Source organism: Pongo pygmaeus, chromosome 8 (genome assembly GCF_028885625.2).
Source record: "Pongo pygmaeus isolate AG05252 chromosome 8, NHGRI_mPonPyg2-v2.0_pri, whole genome shotgun sequence".
NCBI classification, from domain to species: domain Eukaryota; kingdom Metazoa; phylum Chordata; class Mammalia; order Primates; family Hominidae; genus Pongo; species Pongo pygmaeus.
The window spans coordinates 17,036,378-17,053,028 of NC_072381.2; the positions used below are offsets into that span (position 1 = coordinate 17,036,378).

The following is a 16,651-nucleotide window of genomic DNA, read 5'->3' on the forward strand; positions in this document are numbered from 1 at the left end:
TGCAGTGAACTGATATCATGCCATTGCACTCCACCCTGGACAACAGAGCGAGACACTGTCTCAAAAAAAAAAAAAAAAAAAAAAAAGGAAGAAAAGAAAAAAGAAAGAATCAAGACAATTGGCCAGGAGTGGTGGCTCACACCTGTAATGCCAACATTTTGGGAGGTCAAGGCAAGACCCCATGTATACAAAAAAAAAAAAAAAGAGGAAAATCAGAAAGTTAATATTAAGTACCCAGTTTTTCTGAACAAGATCTTTATTTTGTCTGAGTTTGTTGGTTTTGCAGTAAGACAAATTCTGAGTAACTACAGGACTCTCTTAAGGTGGGCATTACAGTATAACTCTCATCCTCTTATTATATCTCTCGTGATACTAGTTATTTTCCCTTATAGCATTGATCACAGCTGTGATTTTTCGTTTATCACTGTGACTTTTTGATTAAGGCCCAAGAAAATACGGGTCATGTTTTGTTTTGTTTTTCAAATATTTTAACACCGGTGCCTAGCATAGTGTCTGTCCAATGCAGGTGCTCAATGTTGTGTTGAATGAATCAATGAACTCACCTTCCATACTGGATTCAAATCGCAGTCTGAATCCTGAGGCAGTCAGAGAGCTGTCTGTGACAAACCTGACCACAGCAGTATTGCTAGAAGTGTCTACGCTGTCAGGAATAGTGTTTCCACAGTATCTGCCCAAGATGTTTCCTGTGAGAGACAAATAATTAAATATACATGTCCAAGTGATTGATTTCTTTTAACCTCTATTCAAGGTGTCCTGTGTGTACAAAGAAAATAATAAAAAACAAGACCCTGCCTATGAAGAAATGTTAATTTCTGTCAAGACAACAGGAAAACATGAATAAAAATGAACATATTCAAATACATGAAGAAATGAAAAAAATGCAACCAATTAGGGGAAGGATATCTCTGCACAATGAGGAAGGCTTGCTCATTTGGTTGAAAAAAATGATCTGAGACAACAGAGTGACAAATATCTGCCTTATGCTACCACTAGGAGACATGCATGACCCCTTCCCCATCTCAAGCTATAAACACCCCTCAAATAACGGCATGTGGCAATGGGATGTCTCAGCAGCAAGAGGTGCCTTCCCACTACCGTTGCTCTCCCCAGGTGGCCTCCAGGGTGGGCTATATGACACCTGGGCTCCGGGCATCCATTGTTAATGGTAGAACCGAGGGAGAGAATCACCAGTACTGACCAAAGCTCATTAGTCTGCACTTCTCTGCAGAGTATAGACATGTTTTTGCCTTTCTTGGAAGTGAAGAAACTTCAGAGGCTGAATAAGTACATGTGAAAATAAACACCCAAAAGAGAGCAGATATATTTTACTAACCAGAGGTATGATTGTCCCAGATCTCCACGAAGTCTTTTTCACAGCCAGAGGAATTCTGAAGGTTAAAATCTTCAAAAGAGATGGTGAGATAGTGTCCAGAGAGCCCCTGGAGATGCCACTCACAGAATAAGTTGTCTCTATATGGAAGTGTTGGATGTCCAATGCTTTCAACAACACCACTTTGCCCTGTTACTCTTCCCCCACACTGAGCTGCAAAAATAAAAATAAATAAATATAAGAAAGCAAGCAAGCAAGAAAGATTTATTCTATTACAAATTTTTTCTTCATTTCACCAGCACATTTGAAAACTTTTAGGGCCAAGTGACTCTGAATTGAAGTTTTTAAGATTCCGAAAATGGTTAGTGCTTTCCACATTATTTGAGTTCTACCACTGATGTAAACAGAAATGACACAAGTCCAGTCCAATAATGGGAAACAGAAGATGACGACTAAATGGAATATTCTGTAATGTCACATTAATTCTTTTTGGGACACTATGTAAGAGCTACTAGTCGCAAGTAAGTTTCATCTCAAGAACCAACTGATAGGCTGATCTGGCCTGCCTAGTACTCTGTGTTGATCCTAAAGACTGAACCCAAGCTCAGCTGGAAGGAGTACTGTGGGGACACCTGCCATTTCTAGTTTTACTCTCAACTAAACAGTTCACTACAGTAACCGATATCTCAGGGCCTTGAAAATTACTATTCAATTATGTCTTATTACCTGGGTGTGATAGCTAATTGAATTATATGCAGCTTGACTCAGGATATAACATGATCTATGTATGTAGTTAAACATTGTTACCACTAGGCTTTCTGAATTTTCGCTGTATTAAATATTTGTTTGGTTTGTGTCTAGACCTATTAGATACCAAATTATGTGCTATTGTGACCATATTATAGTGAATCTTCAACAAGCAAAGTTACCGCTCATTTTTAAATAAGGAAATCAAAATGCTGAAGAGGCATATTTGCTTTCTTTTTTTCTTTTCTTTTCTTTTCTTTTTTTTTTTTTTTTTGAGACAGAGTCTCACTCTGTCACCCAGCCTAGAGTGCAGTGGCGTGATCTCGGCTCACTGCAACCTCCACCTCCCGGGTTCAAGAAATTCTCTGCCTCAGCCTCCCGAGTAGTAGGAATTACAGGCGCCTACCACCATGTCTGGCTAATTTTTGTATTTTTAGTGGAGACAGGGTTTCACCATCTTGGCCAGGCTGGTCTTGAACTCCTGACCTCATGATCCACCTGCCTTGGCCTCCCAAAGTGCTAGGATTACAAGCATGAGCCACCATGCCCCACTGACACATTTGCTTTTTATCCAGTGACTGATTTGGCACTAGAGACTCAGAGAAAAAAAAAGCTTAATTATTTTATATATGACGAGGAATTCAAAGATACTGTTCTAAATATAGTTATCTGGTTCTTAAATAGTTTTATTACTTAAGGTAATAAACATACTGCAGTTCTTCCTTTTCCTTGGGGGATACATTCCAAGACCCCCAGTGAGTGCCTAAAACCTCGGATAGTACCAAACCCTATACAGACATATAGACTATTTTTTTCTCTATATATGTACCTATGATAAAGTTTACTGTATAAATCAGACATAATAAGAGATTAACAACAATAACTAATAATAAAATAGAATAATCATAACAGTATACTGTTATGTATATGTGATCTCTCATATAAAAAGAAAAGTTATGTAAATGTGATCTCTCAAAATATCTTGCTATAGTGTACTCACCTATTTTTGGGCCTCTGTTTACCAAGGACATTGAAACCATGGAACATAAAACCATGGATAAGAGAGAACTATTGTATTTCATAGTAAGCTGAAGAAACAGGAGTTTGATTTAACTACATATATTTCTTCACAAGTTAGAGAAAATACAAAATATTCAAGTTCACTAGGAATATGTTTTAAAATGAAAATTAAAAGAGAAATTAAAGTTGATTAATGACTGTGGTTTCAAACATTTACACTCCTTACTTATTTCTAGCATTAAAATATTTTTAGAATTAGGCAAATAGACCTATTTTTAAAAAGTCATTGTTTTTAAAAAAGTTTTAACATATTCATTCTACAATAACTCTTTTATTTAATATAAAAATGTTTCCCAGTGTTTTGTGTTTTACAGTTAAGTCTTTACTCCATCTTGAATTAATTTTTGTATATGGTATAAGGAAGGGGTCCAGTTTCAATCTTCTGCATACTGCTGGCAAGTTCTCCCAGCATCATTTATTGGCTAGGGAATCTTTTCCCTATTGCTTGCTTTTGTCAGCTTTGTTGAAGATCAGATGCCTGTATGTGTGAGACCTTATTTCTGAGCTCTCTATTCCATTCTATTGGTCTGTGTGTCTATTTTTGTACCAGTACCATGCTGTCTTGGTTACTGTAGCCCTGTAGTATAGTTTCAAGTCAGGTATTGTGATGCCTCTAGCTTTGTTCTTTTTGTTTAGGATTGCCTTGGTTATTTGGGTTCTTTTTGGGGTCCATATGAGTTTTAAAATAGTTTTTTCCAGTTCTGTAAAGAATGTCATAATAGTTTGATAGGAATCACATTGAATCTGTAAATTTTGGGGAGCAGTATGGCCATTTTAATAATATTGATTCTTCCTATCCATGAGCACGGAATGTTTTTTTCATTTGATAGGGTGGAGGGTGGGAAAAGGGAGAGGAGCAGAAAAAATAACTATTAGGTACTAGGGTTAGTACCTGGCTGATGAAATAATCTCTACAACAAACCCCCAAGCACAAATTTACCTATATAACAAATCTGCACATGTACCCCTGAACCTAAAATAAAAGTTTTAAAAAAATTATTACCTATAGAATACTTGGCCTTGAATCCCACATGTGTGGGGCTGTTGTCAGATCGAAATCTCAAATACATAACCTCTCCTGAGGACCACTGACTGCTGGGCAAAGATGTCCCACAAAATTTGGAAAGTATTGGTGCATCTGAATCCACTCCATCCCGCAACTCAAGGTAGTTGGAAGTACAGCTGAAGTGGAAACAAAATTCTGTTAAATTCACATGGTCAAATGGCTTATTTTGATAATGACAACCTCACTTACTTTCTTTGAAGATATTAAATCATCATTTCTTAGCATAAAAAACTATGATAGAATCAGCATAAGCCATGTCACTTTAAAATGCTGTATGATATTTTTTCTAATAATACGTTCTTTTATTAGTAGCTCAAGAGACAGGTTTTACATGTTCTACATTCAAGAATATTTACTTCTCTTCCATATTCTGTATTGGTTTTACAAATATAAATGTTGTTTTCAAATTAGTCCCTATGAATTTCAAAAAACAACAAGTATTTTGTTCCACACAATGATTTGATACATTTCACATGACAAAGATAAATTCTCTAACAGCTCTGTAACTGGGACTAATGGAGGGTCCCCACTGGAATTTTCTGTGTCCATAAAAGTAGATAAGCATGTATCCAACATTTCTTCAGGAAGTCACATCAGCCAATTAATGCTCCATGAGTGGAAGAGTAGTATTAGACCCAGTGCCAGAAATAGCAACAAAAGATCTTATATCCAAGTGTTGCACCACAGCTGCCTTCATGCAAATGTATACACACTTTTGTTCAAGGAAAGAGGAAAATGTTTTCTACAATCAATGTAGTTTTTCTTTCTCTTCAACATAGTAAGACTTACTCTCTGTTTTGTAATCCTTTCAGAACTCTTATTAAATAAAGACTGAGAAATTATACTGTGCATGCTTTAGTACTGTTCCAAAACTGGTGACCCCTGATGACACACCACACAAATTCCCATTTGTTAAACAGACATTTTATCATTTGTGACACCGAATATGAGGCTGGGCAAATAAATATTCATCTATCAGAAACATATATTTCCTGTGGGAGGAAGAATGGATAACATCATTCTCAAGTAGCCACCCTCAGTGTCCCTTGCAGGAAGTGTCTAGGGTCACAAGGGACAGTATCCATGTACATAACCGGCTCAGCTGATGGGAGAGTGGCAGGCCGACTGTGTTTTCAGGCCTGAGCCATTAAGCATTTCCCTTTTCCCCTAGATTTCCTTGCAGTATGTGCTACTGAAAGAAATGGACTGTTTTGAGACACGACAGTTAAAAAATACTAACTTTGGGTAGGAAAAAAATGAAAATGGAAGTGACATACTTGGGTGTTACTTCAATATCGAATTGATCTTCAAATTGCAGCTGTATGCGTGTTTCCGGTGGAGCCGCTAAGATCCAAATGCAATCAGCGTGTGGGGGATAATTATCAGGGTGGTTGGGGGAGGTCACATACCCAGCAGAATCAGCATCATGGATGTAGATATTGCCCCCACAGGCTGTGAGCAAACACAGTTAAATCAGTCTACGATCTGCTGAAGGGGATGCAGTCAATAGCCACAAATCATCTTTTAAAGTCAACTTCTCTGTATTTTGTCTCCATTTCCTTTCATCTGTTATGATTCTCATTTTCTTTTCCAGCAAACAAATTCTCAATTTGCTATCGAGGGAGCTACCAGGTGTGACACTTTTTAATTTGCCAGACCATCTATCTATTCTCATTGGAAATTTCATTCTTTCTTAAAGCCAACCAAATGATTATGGCACATGGTGCATGGGGCAGAACATCACAGAAGCATGGATAAATATCCACCACTTTGATAAGCATGTAAGTATGCTAGCAGTTACAGCTTCCCACTGAGCATTCAGTACAGCAGAACGATGCAGAGCTATGATCTTAGTATATTTAAAAGACTAAGCAGATATATCTTTGCACAACTCTGGGAGCATTCATTCATTACATTTCTTCAGGATTTAGATGCATTTGAGAAACAAGATCAATGGCATGAAACAATTTACTAGCCATGTTATGCCAGAGGATAAAGGAGCTTTTTAATATTTGTTTTCTAAAAAACCAAAGTATTGTCACAAAATATCTTTCTATTATCAGTAAATATTCTTTGGCATTTTCAACAAACAAACCAGATAGGAGTAAAAGTACTTACGATGCCAATGAAATTAACCTGTCCAATCACTTAGCCATACACATGCTTGATCTGCTCAACTCTAGAACATTTATGTCCACTGTCACTCATCCACTTATAGTCACATCCTGAATTCTGTCAATACTTCCAACTCCCCCATCTCTGAAACTCTAAATTGCAAATCCCTTTAATGAGCTCCAACTCCCTTGCTTCATGTCTTTCCTTCAAACTTCCCCTGCAAAACAATGACTCCGTGGTTGTGTTCAATTCAAGCCATTCATTCATGGAAATTGATGCCCCTGCAAATATACTTTCTCCCATCTCAACACCGCCGAGCAATTCACCCATTACTTTTCATATAAACTACAACAGCTGTTTGGAACTTTACTCCCTAAACCCTTGACTTTCCCAATTTCCTCTTGATTCTAAGCACATTACATTAGGCTCCACTTTACAAAGAAAGTAGAAGAAATCAGATGAGAATCCCTTCCATTTGTTACCCCTAATTTGTTACTATCCTCAATAAATTAATCTGCATCTTTACACTCTATTTTTCCCTCTGTACATTAACTTCCTGTATCTCTGGATCAAGTTCCCACCCTACTATCTCCTCCAGGATCTTGCCCTATTTAATCTCTCTCTCTCTATCTGTCTGTCTGTCTCTCTCTTTCTCTCTTTTCGCCCTTCCTTCTTCAACCCTATGAAAGCACTCGTTCTCCCAAGTCACCTCACAGTTATATGCCCAAAGAACTTTTTAAATTCTTATTTTATGTCCACAGCATTTAACACGGTTGATCACATTGTCCTTCTTTACATTTTTGTCCCTTGGCTTCTGACCCCAAGCTCTTCTCCTCCTTTTACTCTTTGCATCATTCTTCCTCTGGCTCTTGGGCGCATCTCTCCAGGGCTTCCCTGACATTGCTGGAGGGCCTCAGGAATCCTCCTGTAGGCCTTTCATCTCACTCTGAATAATTTCCCAATTGCTGTCATACATCCTCATCACTTAAATGATAAGCAGTCTTGATTATTCCGTATTTACAGATTCAGTCTAGATCCCTGTTCTGACCTCAAGACTCCTGCTCCGACCACTTACTGGGCATCTCCAATGGAGGTAATTCAGAGATTTCAAATTGAACTTGTCTCAAATGAACACTCTCATTTGCTCGTCATCCAGAGCTCCATACCCGAGTCTGCTGATGACAGCATCAGCCCCTCTTCCTATGGACACTCTGTATCCACTCTTACTGCCTTATTTTTCTCCTTGATACCTTTCACCATATGGCATATTATATATTTTACTTATTTATTGTCTGCATCTTAACACTAGAATTAGGTTCCATGAGGACATGGATTTTGTTTGTTTACTGCCACGTCCCCGGGGCCTGACACAGTGTCTGTCCCGTGGAAAGTTCTTGATAAATGTCTGTGGGAAGAACGGATCCACCCAGCCAAAAACCTAACAACTGCTCCTAAGGCTCCTCCCATCCCTTCCGTCCTGCCTCACATCCAACTGACCTCCAAATTCACTCAATCCCATATTTATATCTTTGATAAGCCCTCTCTCCTACCTTCTTACTGCCATTGCCTTAGCTCAGGGAGTAATTTTTTTCCCTAAATTACTCTTTCATCTAGTCTCTCTCTCTTCAGTCTTTCCTGCCTCCAATGTTTTCAGTGTTGCAGCTACATTAGTGTTTTTAATCTGATCATGCTGTTCAGGCTTTGGAGCAAAATCTTCCAGTGCCTCCCATAACCTTTTGATTAACATCTTAACTAACTTAGGGTGGCATCCAGGGCCCTGAGCACAGTGATTCCTGCCTGCTTCATCACTATTATGACTCTGTTCTCTAGCAGTAGTGAATTCTTTCAAACTATTGAATATGACTTATAACATTGAGACTTTCTATGCATTCACATCTCTTTATCACTGATTGGCAAATCTCTTCATCCACTTCCCCTGGAGCCCTCTCTGATGTCCTGGGCTGAAGTAGGTGTTTCTCTTCTGTGCATTCCTCTTTCTGGCACTTATTATACCATACACCATGTTGTTGTTTTTTTTTTCCTTTGAGACAGGGTCTTGCTCTGTCACCCAGGCTGGAGTGCAGTGGTATGATCATGGCTCACTGCAGCCTCAACTTCACGGGCTCAAGTGATCCTCCCAACTCAGCTTACTGAGTAGCTGAAACCACAGAAGTGTGCCACCATGTTCAGCTACTTTGAAAACTTTTTTGGTAGAGACAAGGTCTTTCTATGTTGCCCAGGTTGGTCTCAAACTCCTAAGCTCAAGTGATCCTCCTGCCTTGGCTTCTCAAAATGCTGGGATTACAGGCATGAACCACCATGCCCAGCCTTATATCATGTTCTAATTGTGCCTTTGCTTGTCTGTCTCCTCTACCACACTGTGAACTCCTTGGCAGAACTCGGTAGTTTGCATGATGTGAAACACCTTGTAAATGTTTGATTAATTAATTAATAGGCCTATTAATCAGGTGAGAATAAAAGGCAACTACCACAGGGTCCTAGAAATCTCAATCAACCATAGCAAAGGAGTGTCTCTGAGAAAAATGGTATAAAACTAGGTGATTTGATGTCGAAAAATGTTCACAAAAGGACCTAGGTTAAAGGCTGAGAAATGGGAGTGGCATGGAAATAGATATGGTGGCAAGATAGCCAGATAGATGTGGGAAGCAGAAGGCTGGCTATAGTTATGGAACATAGTTGAGTTGGTAAGTAGAGAGAAATAACACTGATGCTGTTGTTTCAGGTTGCCAAGAACAGGTTGAAATCAAAAGACTTTTAAGTCTGATGTCAACAGCAGTCATAACAAGCTTCAAGAAAGACAGGGAGAAAGTAATGGCCATAACCATACTTGCATGAACAGTGAATCCACAAAGGAACAGAAGAGGTGCAATGTCAAACACACCCTTAGTGTATCTCTTAGTGTATCTGAATTACCACTAAATGTTGACTTTAAAAATATAAATCAAACTGAGTCTATTGGCTGAGGACAGTGGCTCACTCCAGTAATCCTAGCACTTTGGGAAGCCGAGGCAGGTGGCTCACCTGAGCTCAGGAGTTCAAGACCAGCCTGGGCAACATGGTGAAATCCCATCTTTACCAAAAGTACAAAAATTAGCTGGGCATGATGGTGCATGCCTATAATCCCAGCTACTAGGGAGGCTGGGTCAGGAGAATCACTTGAGCCTGGGAGGCAGAGGTTGCAGTGAGCTGAGATCGTGCCGCTGTACTCCAGCCTGGGCGACAGAGAGAGACCCTGTCTCAAGAAAGAAAAAAAAAGACTGAGTCTATTATAAACAAAAACGAAAAGTAGAGTTATGTAGGATGGGCTGACATCTACTCACTAGACTCAAGACACTGCTACTCTTGAAATGCTTTGGTACCAGGTGAAAACTGCCCATTCATGACTCAGCTGCAAAGCTCAGCATCAAGAGAGGGAGGGATGAGAAGGTCTCAGCTTAGAAAGCAATGGTGCAGGTGCCCACAGAGCTGCATTAAAGCTCCCTCCTTCTGCCAGAGCTGGGGGAAGTGACCAAAGCTCCTTCCCTGGTGTTTTGGACCTTACTCAAGCTATTCACTCATTTTTGTGTGTCAGTTGGTGAAGACTCTTATTCATTTCTTTTACCAAAATAAAGAAACCATGTTGACTTTAAATCTCATACAATGTGCAATAAAACATATGATTTCATTTATATATATATATATATATATATGAATCTGAGATTCAAGTCATAGGATCATTTTGAAATCTATATTATCTAATTTCTGGTGGGACAAAGCAAAAATTTATTATTATATTACTTTCTACTGACATTACTCTCTTTTTTTGAAGTGATGCCTATTTATTTATTTATTTATTCAATTAAACATTACTAAAAAGCAAATGTCATCAAAATCAAATCATTACAGTAGAATTAAATGCAATTATAATCAAGTATAATTAAGTACAAGCAATTAGTGATATCATATAATATATAATTAAATCAGTAATAATAGAATCAAAAAATTATGTGTTCTTTTAAAAACAGCATACAAATTATTACAAAATAAGACAAATGTAATTCTTATAATGTTTCTGTAACTAGAATTAACTCACAATTAGACATCTTGTAACGGAAAGGTCTAAGGAATTTCAGGGATCAAGAAGAAGAGTTTATCTTATACTCATGGAAAATTTCACTTTGGTCACTAATTAGGTATGTGGTCTTGGAAAAGTCCAAGCCTCATTTTACTTATCTTTAAAGTGGAAATAATGATACTTTACTTGAAAAGTAGTCACAATGAGATATTGAATGTATCAAATATAATAAGCACTTGAGAGTAGGCATTCTTATTAATTCTATTACTGTTAGTTCAGAAAAGAAAACTTTATGTCAAAGAAGATCAAGCAGTTGCAGGAAAAGTAGATATAACTCTCAGTGAAAATACTTACCTAAACTCTTTGCCTCATATTTGATCTTAAATCCTTGCCCTTCATTACTGTGATCAGAAATAAACTGAACAAACATTTGATTATCCGAGGTGAACAGAGTTGATGAAGCATGACTGCCACAAAAATGACCATTTCCTCCAGGGGGTCCCAACGGTGGAGAATAGATATCAGGACCATTTCTTAGCTGGAAAGACAAATTAAAATTGCATCAACTCCTTTAGACTGCAAAAGAAGGAGTACATAATTCTTATCCATTTACATCCCAGGAGAGAAAAATCATCATTTTGTTTTCTGAATGAAGTGTATGGAAAATGTAACTAGAAAGGGTAGCAAGCAAGACCTACCACCAAGTAATCCCCCTGGTTGCAAGAAGAATCTCCATTTGGAATCTGGAAAGGCTGTTCAAAATGGACAGCAATGGTCAGGCCACTTTGGACCAGGATGTGCCAAGAACAGTTGAGGTTGGATGGGTAAGTCTCCGGATACTTGGGGGATGTGATGATCCCTCTGTCTGCATGCAAATATCCACCGCAGCCTTCCCACAAAGAAACAAGGTCGGTTATTTAAACAGCATTGGCAACTGGATTTTTATGCTTTCTTAGTTTTCTTGGGGGGTTTTCACAGTGGAGGCAATAAAAATGCTTGAAAATAAAGCCAGAGTGCAGGAAATGATTATTATAACAAGCATGTATTGAGCACATGCTATTGGCTACTTAGTTTGTGGTGGTCGTTGAGATCTGGGATATAGAGGTAAGTAATCAAGACAAATTAACTGCTTTCATAAAGTTTTTTTATAGATGGGGAAGACATACAATAAACAAATACTTGATATGTGAGATGGTGATAAATTCTATAAAGAAAAATGGATGAGAGGAGGGAGAAGGGTACTTTATTGTTAGAGTTAAGTTAGAAAGGCCATGTCATTGGAGTAACATCTTAGCAGAGATATGCATGAAAAGAAGGATCAAGCCAGATGGTTATGTGGGAGAAAACATTCCAGTTCAGAAAACAGTGTAAAGGCTTGATGTGTTAGAGGTACATCATGGAAGTCAGAATGGATGAGGCAGAATGAGAGATTCCAAAGGCAGCATGGCTAGGTCATGCAGGAAACTGAAAAGACTTATTCTGAGTAAGAAGAGGAAGACATTGAAGCGTTTTGGGCATCAGAATGGCATGATCTCACTTACATTTGAAAATATCACTCTATGTGCAGTCCTTAGACTGTAAGGGGTGGAGGACAGGGAAGGGCAGGGGCAGAGTGTCCAATAAGGAGGGGACCGCCTCAGGCCAAGGAGAGATGATAGGTGCATGGGCTAGGCTGGTAGCAACAGAAATGGAGAGGCGTGGTTGGAATCTGGATACATTGTGAGGGTAGAGCCAGTGTGATTTGTTGATGGTTAAGTGTGAGACAAACAGAAAAGTCAAAAATAACATCAAGATTTTTGACTTAAATAATGACAAAAATGTACTTTCCATTTGCTAAGATTATGAGGAGTGTAGAATTGGGGGGTGGTGGCGTGGAAAAGGGTGGGAATAAAGTGTTCAACTTCCAAAGGTGAAATTTTTTTGTTTATCTATCTATCTATCTATCTATCTATCTATTTATCTAATTGGGATACAAGTGGTTTTTCATTACATGGATGAATTGCATACTGGTGAAGTCTGAGATTTTAGTGCATTGGTTCCCTGACTAGTATACATTACACCCAATATGTAGTTTTGTATTCCTCATACCCCACCCATCCTCCCCGCTTCTGAGTCTCCAAAGTCCATTACACCACTCACAGGTTAAATTTGAAATACATTCTAGACCAGGAGCTGCCAAGTATGTATATATACATAGATACACACACATATTTATATATATTATATACATATATAAACACACATATACATACACATATAAATCAATTACAGTGGTTCTACTCTTACTATATACATACATATGTATACATGTATGTATGTATAATGAGTTGCGATACATATTAATATATACATGAGAGTGAGAGGGCAGGAGATAAAGGAAGAGGATAAAAGGAGGAGGCATTAATTCTCCAGTTGTCAGGGACTAGAAGCCCATCAGTAAGGGTAGACATCTCACACAGCTAGTTAAATTGTAGAGGTGAAAATGTATGTTAGGTCTAGTTCCAAAGCCCATGCTCTTAAGCCACCATGCAGCCTGCCTCCCTTGAGCGTGAGGAACACAACTTATCTTCAGTTGCTCCCTACTTTATAAAACGTATATATAAGCATGGAGGAAATATTAGATTAATTTTTAATGTTAGATTGAGAATCTACTTTAAAATTATGTTTTTCGATTAAAAACATGAGAGTCTTTCACTCTTCCTTGGACTACTTTATTACCTTTCATTTAGTTTGGATTTAAGGCTGTTACTGGACTTCATATGTCAAGTTTGAAAAGTCTCAATCATACTGTGCATGATGGTATCCCATATATGGTGCCTGCTTTTGACTCATCAAATTCATATTTCAAGAACAACAAACTCTTCCTGCCAACCCTCAGATGGATGACTTCAACCAAGTAATTTATGAGGATAAATGATGACGTTTTGCTCCTTCGATGAGTTATGGATATGAGCTGTGCTCTATCTAGTTCCAGCCCTCAGCTAGGCTGAAAAATTGCTTTAAAGCTCTCTCTCATGCACTCCCTGGACACACCTCCTTTGGAGCGAAGACGCCCCACCAGAGACCTGAAGGCAGCACGCTTTTGTATGACTTGGCCCCAGTGCTTTGGATCAGGACTCAGCATTGACGTAAGGGGAGCCAGCCATCCAGAGCCTGGGCAGAGACCCATGTCCTCTGACTTGTCTCATGTCCTGGTGCCCAAAAAAATTATATTAGGAAGAGAGAAAGAGAGAGGAAAAGAGAGGAGATGAGATAACACGGGATTAAAAAAATATTTGAACTCATTACTCTTGTGAAAGGATGCATTGAAGCCTGCCCTGGTTACACTGGAGTCTGAGGTGAAGCGGATGAACATGTACTCTCCAGTAGACCGGATGGGCCCAGGGATCTCTCTGCCACAGAGAACTGCTAGCTGCTGGGCCAAGTTATTGTCTCCTATGTTGAAAGAAAAGGAACAACATGAAAATACAGTCTTGAGAATCTACTCTACAATCATTTGCAGTTTAGCCAAAGCAGCTCACACATTTTTCTCAGAACATCAGGACTCGTAGGAGATAATGGGATTCTCAAAAAGAAGGACCCCTCAGGGGTGATATCATTCTGGCTCCAGCTTACAGTGGTGCTTCCTGCCCTTTTCTTCACCCCCACCCCCCCCTTTTTTTTTTTTTTTTTTGAGATGGAGTCTTCCTCTGTTGCCCAGGCTGGAGTGCAGTGGCACAGTCTGGGCTTAATGCAACCTCTGCCTCCTGGGTTCAAGCAATTCTCCTGCCTCAGCCTCCTGAGTAGCTGGTTTTACAGGGGTGAAGCACCACTTCTGACTAATTATTGTATTTTTAGTAGAGGGAGGGGTTTTACCATGTTGGCCAGGCTGGTCTTGAACTCCTCATCTCAAGTGATCCGCCCTCCTCAGCCTCCCAAAGTGCTGGGTTCCTTACCCTTTTTGATAAAGATGTCTTTGACAGTTTCCACTGTCTTTCTAAAAACTGGCTGCCAGTTCTCCCTGTCACTAAAACTCAAAATCAGAGTATCTGGGATTGGGAAGCGATGGAGGCCCAGTGATGATATGTGTGTCGATTAGAGACTCTGACCTCAGTTACTCTGATTGCTGAAGGTCAAGTAGGTAAAAGAAAAAAAAAGTTGGCTTTTTGACCTCAGATCCTACACTAATGTTACAATATCATTCACCAAAAGGTATGCAATTTTATATGCCCTTTCTTCAGTGCCAGTAGGTTTTTTTTAAACAAAACTTTTCATCTGTGTTTGTTCATTGCTTTTGTTTGTTTTGGCACAAAAACAACCACACACTGGTGTGGAGGGTGAGAGAAGAGTTCCAGCAACTGTGCCCCATCCCCACAGAGACACAAAGGACAGCAGGGGCACCTCAAGTCTCCTTTCATCTTGATTATCTTGGATACAAGCTTTGATCAAAGCCCCTGTGCTGGCTGAAACCAAAATGGAGCAAAGGGGATTATAGCAGACTTGGATGCCGTGGCTGGGAAAATACGTTGTTTTGTTTTCTTTTGTCCTAAGGCAGAGAATTAATAAATTTCAAGTTTATAAAAAAACAAAAGTAGAATATGAGACATGAGTAAATATGCCCTTTTATACAACCAGCCACATGGATTCTTTGTGGCACTGACTACAACTTGAAACTCATTCATTATTAACCACTTTAGAAAATAAGTTATTTTCTATTCTTGTGATTACAAATGTAATGGCAGAGTTATAAATATAAAATCTCGAAATGGCATTCTTTGGAGGGTTTCTGATCTCTGGAAACTTTTGCATTCTTTATAATTCAAAAGTGTATCTCTTATACTCTTTTGCATTTATAATGAGTGCACTTCATTATGCTATTTTGCTACACATTTCACCCAATATTATTTTTGTTGACTTATTCTCTGATTATCTGTACTACAAAATTTTGAAGTTTATTATATGTTATTAGTTCACGTTATATTTTATCACTGGACGAAACTGAGTTGAGTCTATTGATTTTGATTTCTTTTTTAAAATTCACTCCAGATCATCTGGTGAAACAATGCTTATCTCAAAATAAGTGCTTGTTGATTAGCCTACTCATTAGTGGGAAGATGACCCAAAAATCACAGATGGTTTGTTACTTGCCCACCCAACCCTTCAGTCTTCATACTGAGTACTGGGGTATTTCTGGAGCCTTCCAAAACCTCAACATATAGATTGCAGAAAGATTGAGCCTAATCTTTAAAGAGGAGGGGAAGTCAAAGAACAGTAAAGGCTAGCACTAGAAGGCAACTTGGGAATTCTTTCTCTAGTCCAACCTCTTCAATTTACAGATATAGACACTGAGGCCCCAAGATTATTCAAGACTGACATTTATTGAGCAATCACTATATACCCCTTTAAGTGCTTCACATGTACTATCTGATTTTATCTTCACAGTGACACTATTAGGTAGGCATTTATTTTTATCCCCATTTTGTATATGAGGAACTGAATCTTATAGGAGATACAAGTCACTTTGCTGTATGCAAGGGCATAGAGATAGAGGTTAACAGTGATGTTAACCTTTGCAGATTAACCTCAGATACCCCAAAACCATGCTATTAAATGATTTATCTAAGGTCATGAAGAAAGTACACTTAAGATCTGGAACTAGATTAAAGGATTACTGATTTTTTATACAATTTCTTTTCTATTTAAAAGTTTTGCTAGGACCAATGTAGTTTCATGGAATCTCAGTTTGGAGGGATCTTTGGTATGCAGAATGGGTAGGTGCGTGGTCTGGAAGAAACTGATTCATTTTGAACCATGGCAACTCTATAAAATCAATAAACAGGTGGGACAGTGACTCAGTTCTCCCAAGAATGCTGCATGACCCTCTCTGGGGTAGCCCAGGAAGGTTCACAGCCTCCATACAGCCAAAGGCCTGAGATGACAGGCCAATTGCATGAGCAGGAATAGCCTATAAGTATCTTTGTCTGTGGCCAGTTGGCTTCAGAATGTTACATGCTTCTGCTACTCAGAAGCAAAAGGCTGGCTGGGCGAAGAACAAATAATTGAAATGGGATTTAAAATTTAGTCATAGGCCAGGTGTGGTGGCTCATGCCTGCAATCCCAGCACTTTGGGAGGCTGAGGTGGGCAGATCACGAGGTCAGGAGATTGAGACCATCCTGGCTAACACAGTGAAACCCCGTCTCTACTAAAAATACAAAAAAAAAAAAAAAAAAATTAGCT

General features: G+C 38.8%; 1 protein-coding gene across 1 annotated transcript in view; it reads right to left on the reverse strand.

Moving 5' to 3' along the window:
• The window catches only part of CUBN (cubilin), a 304,926-nt gene that overhangs the window by 88,221 nt on the left and 200,054 nt on the right, over positions 1–16,651 (reverse strand). The window contains exons 41-47 of the mRNA XM_054503528.2: positions 13,723–13,869; positions 11,133–11,323; positions 10,789–10,972; positions 5,522–5,696; positions 4,182–4,360; positions 1,355–1,564; positions 564–704 (exon numbers count right to left, since the gene is read on the reverse strand). Coding sequence (XP_054359503.2) covers positions 564–704; positions 1,355–1,564; positions 4,182–4,360; positions 5,522–5,696; positions 10,789–10,972; positions 11,133–11,323; positions 13,723–13,869 — 1,227 coding nt within the window. The remainder of the gene's footprint in view (positions 1–563; positions 705–1,354; positions 1,565–4,181; positions 4,361–5,521; positions 5,697–10,788; positions 10,973–11,132; positions 11,324–13,722; positions 13,870–16,651) is intronic.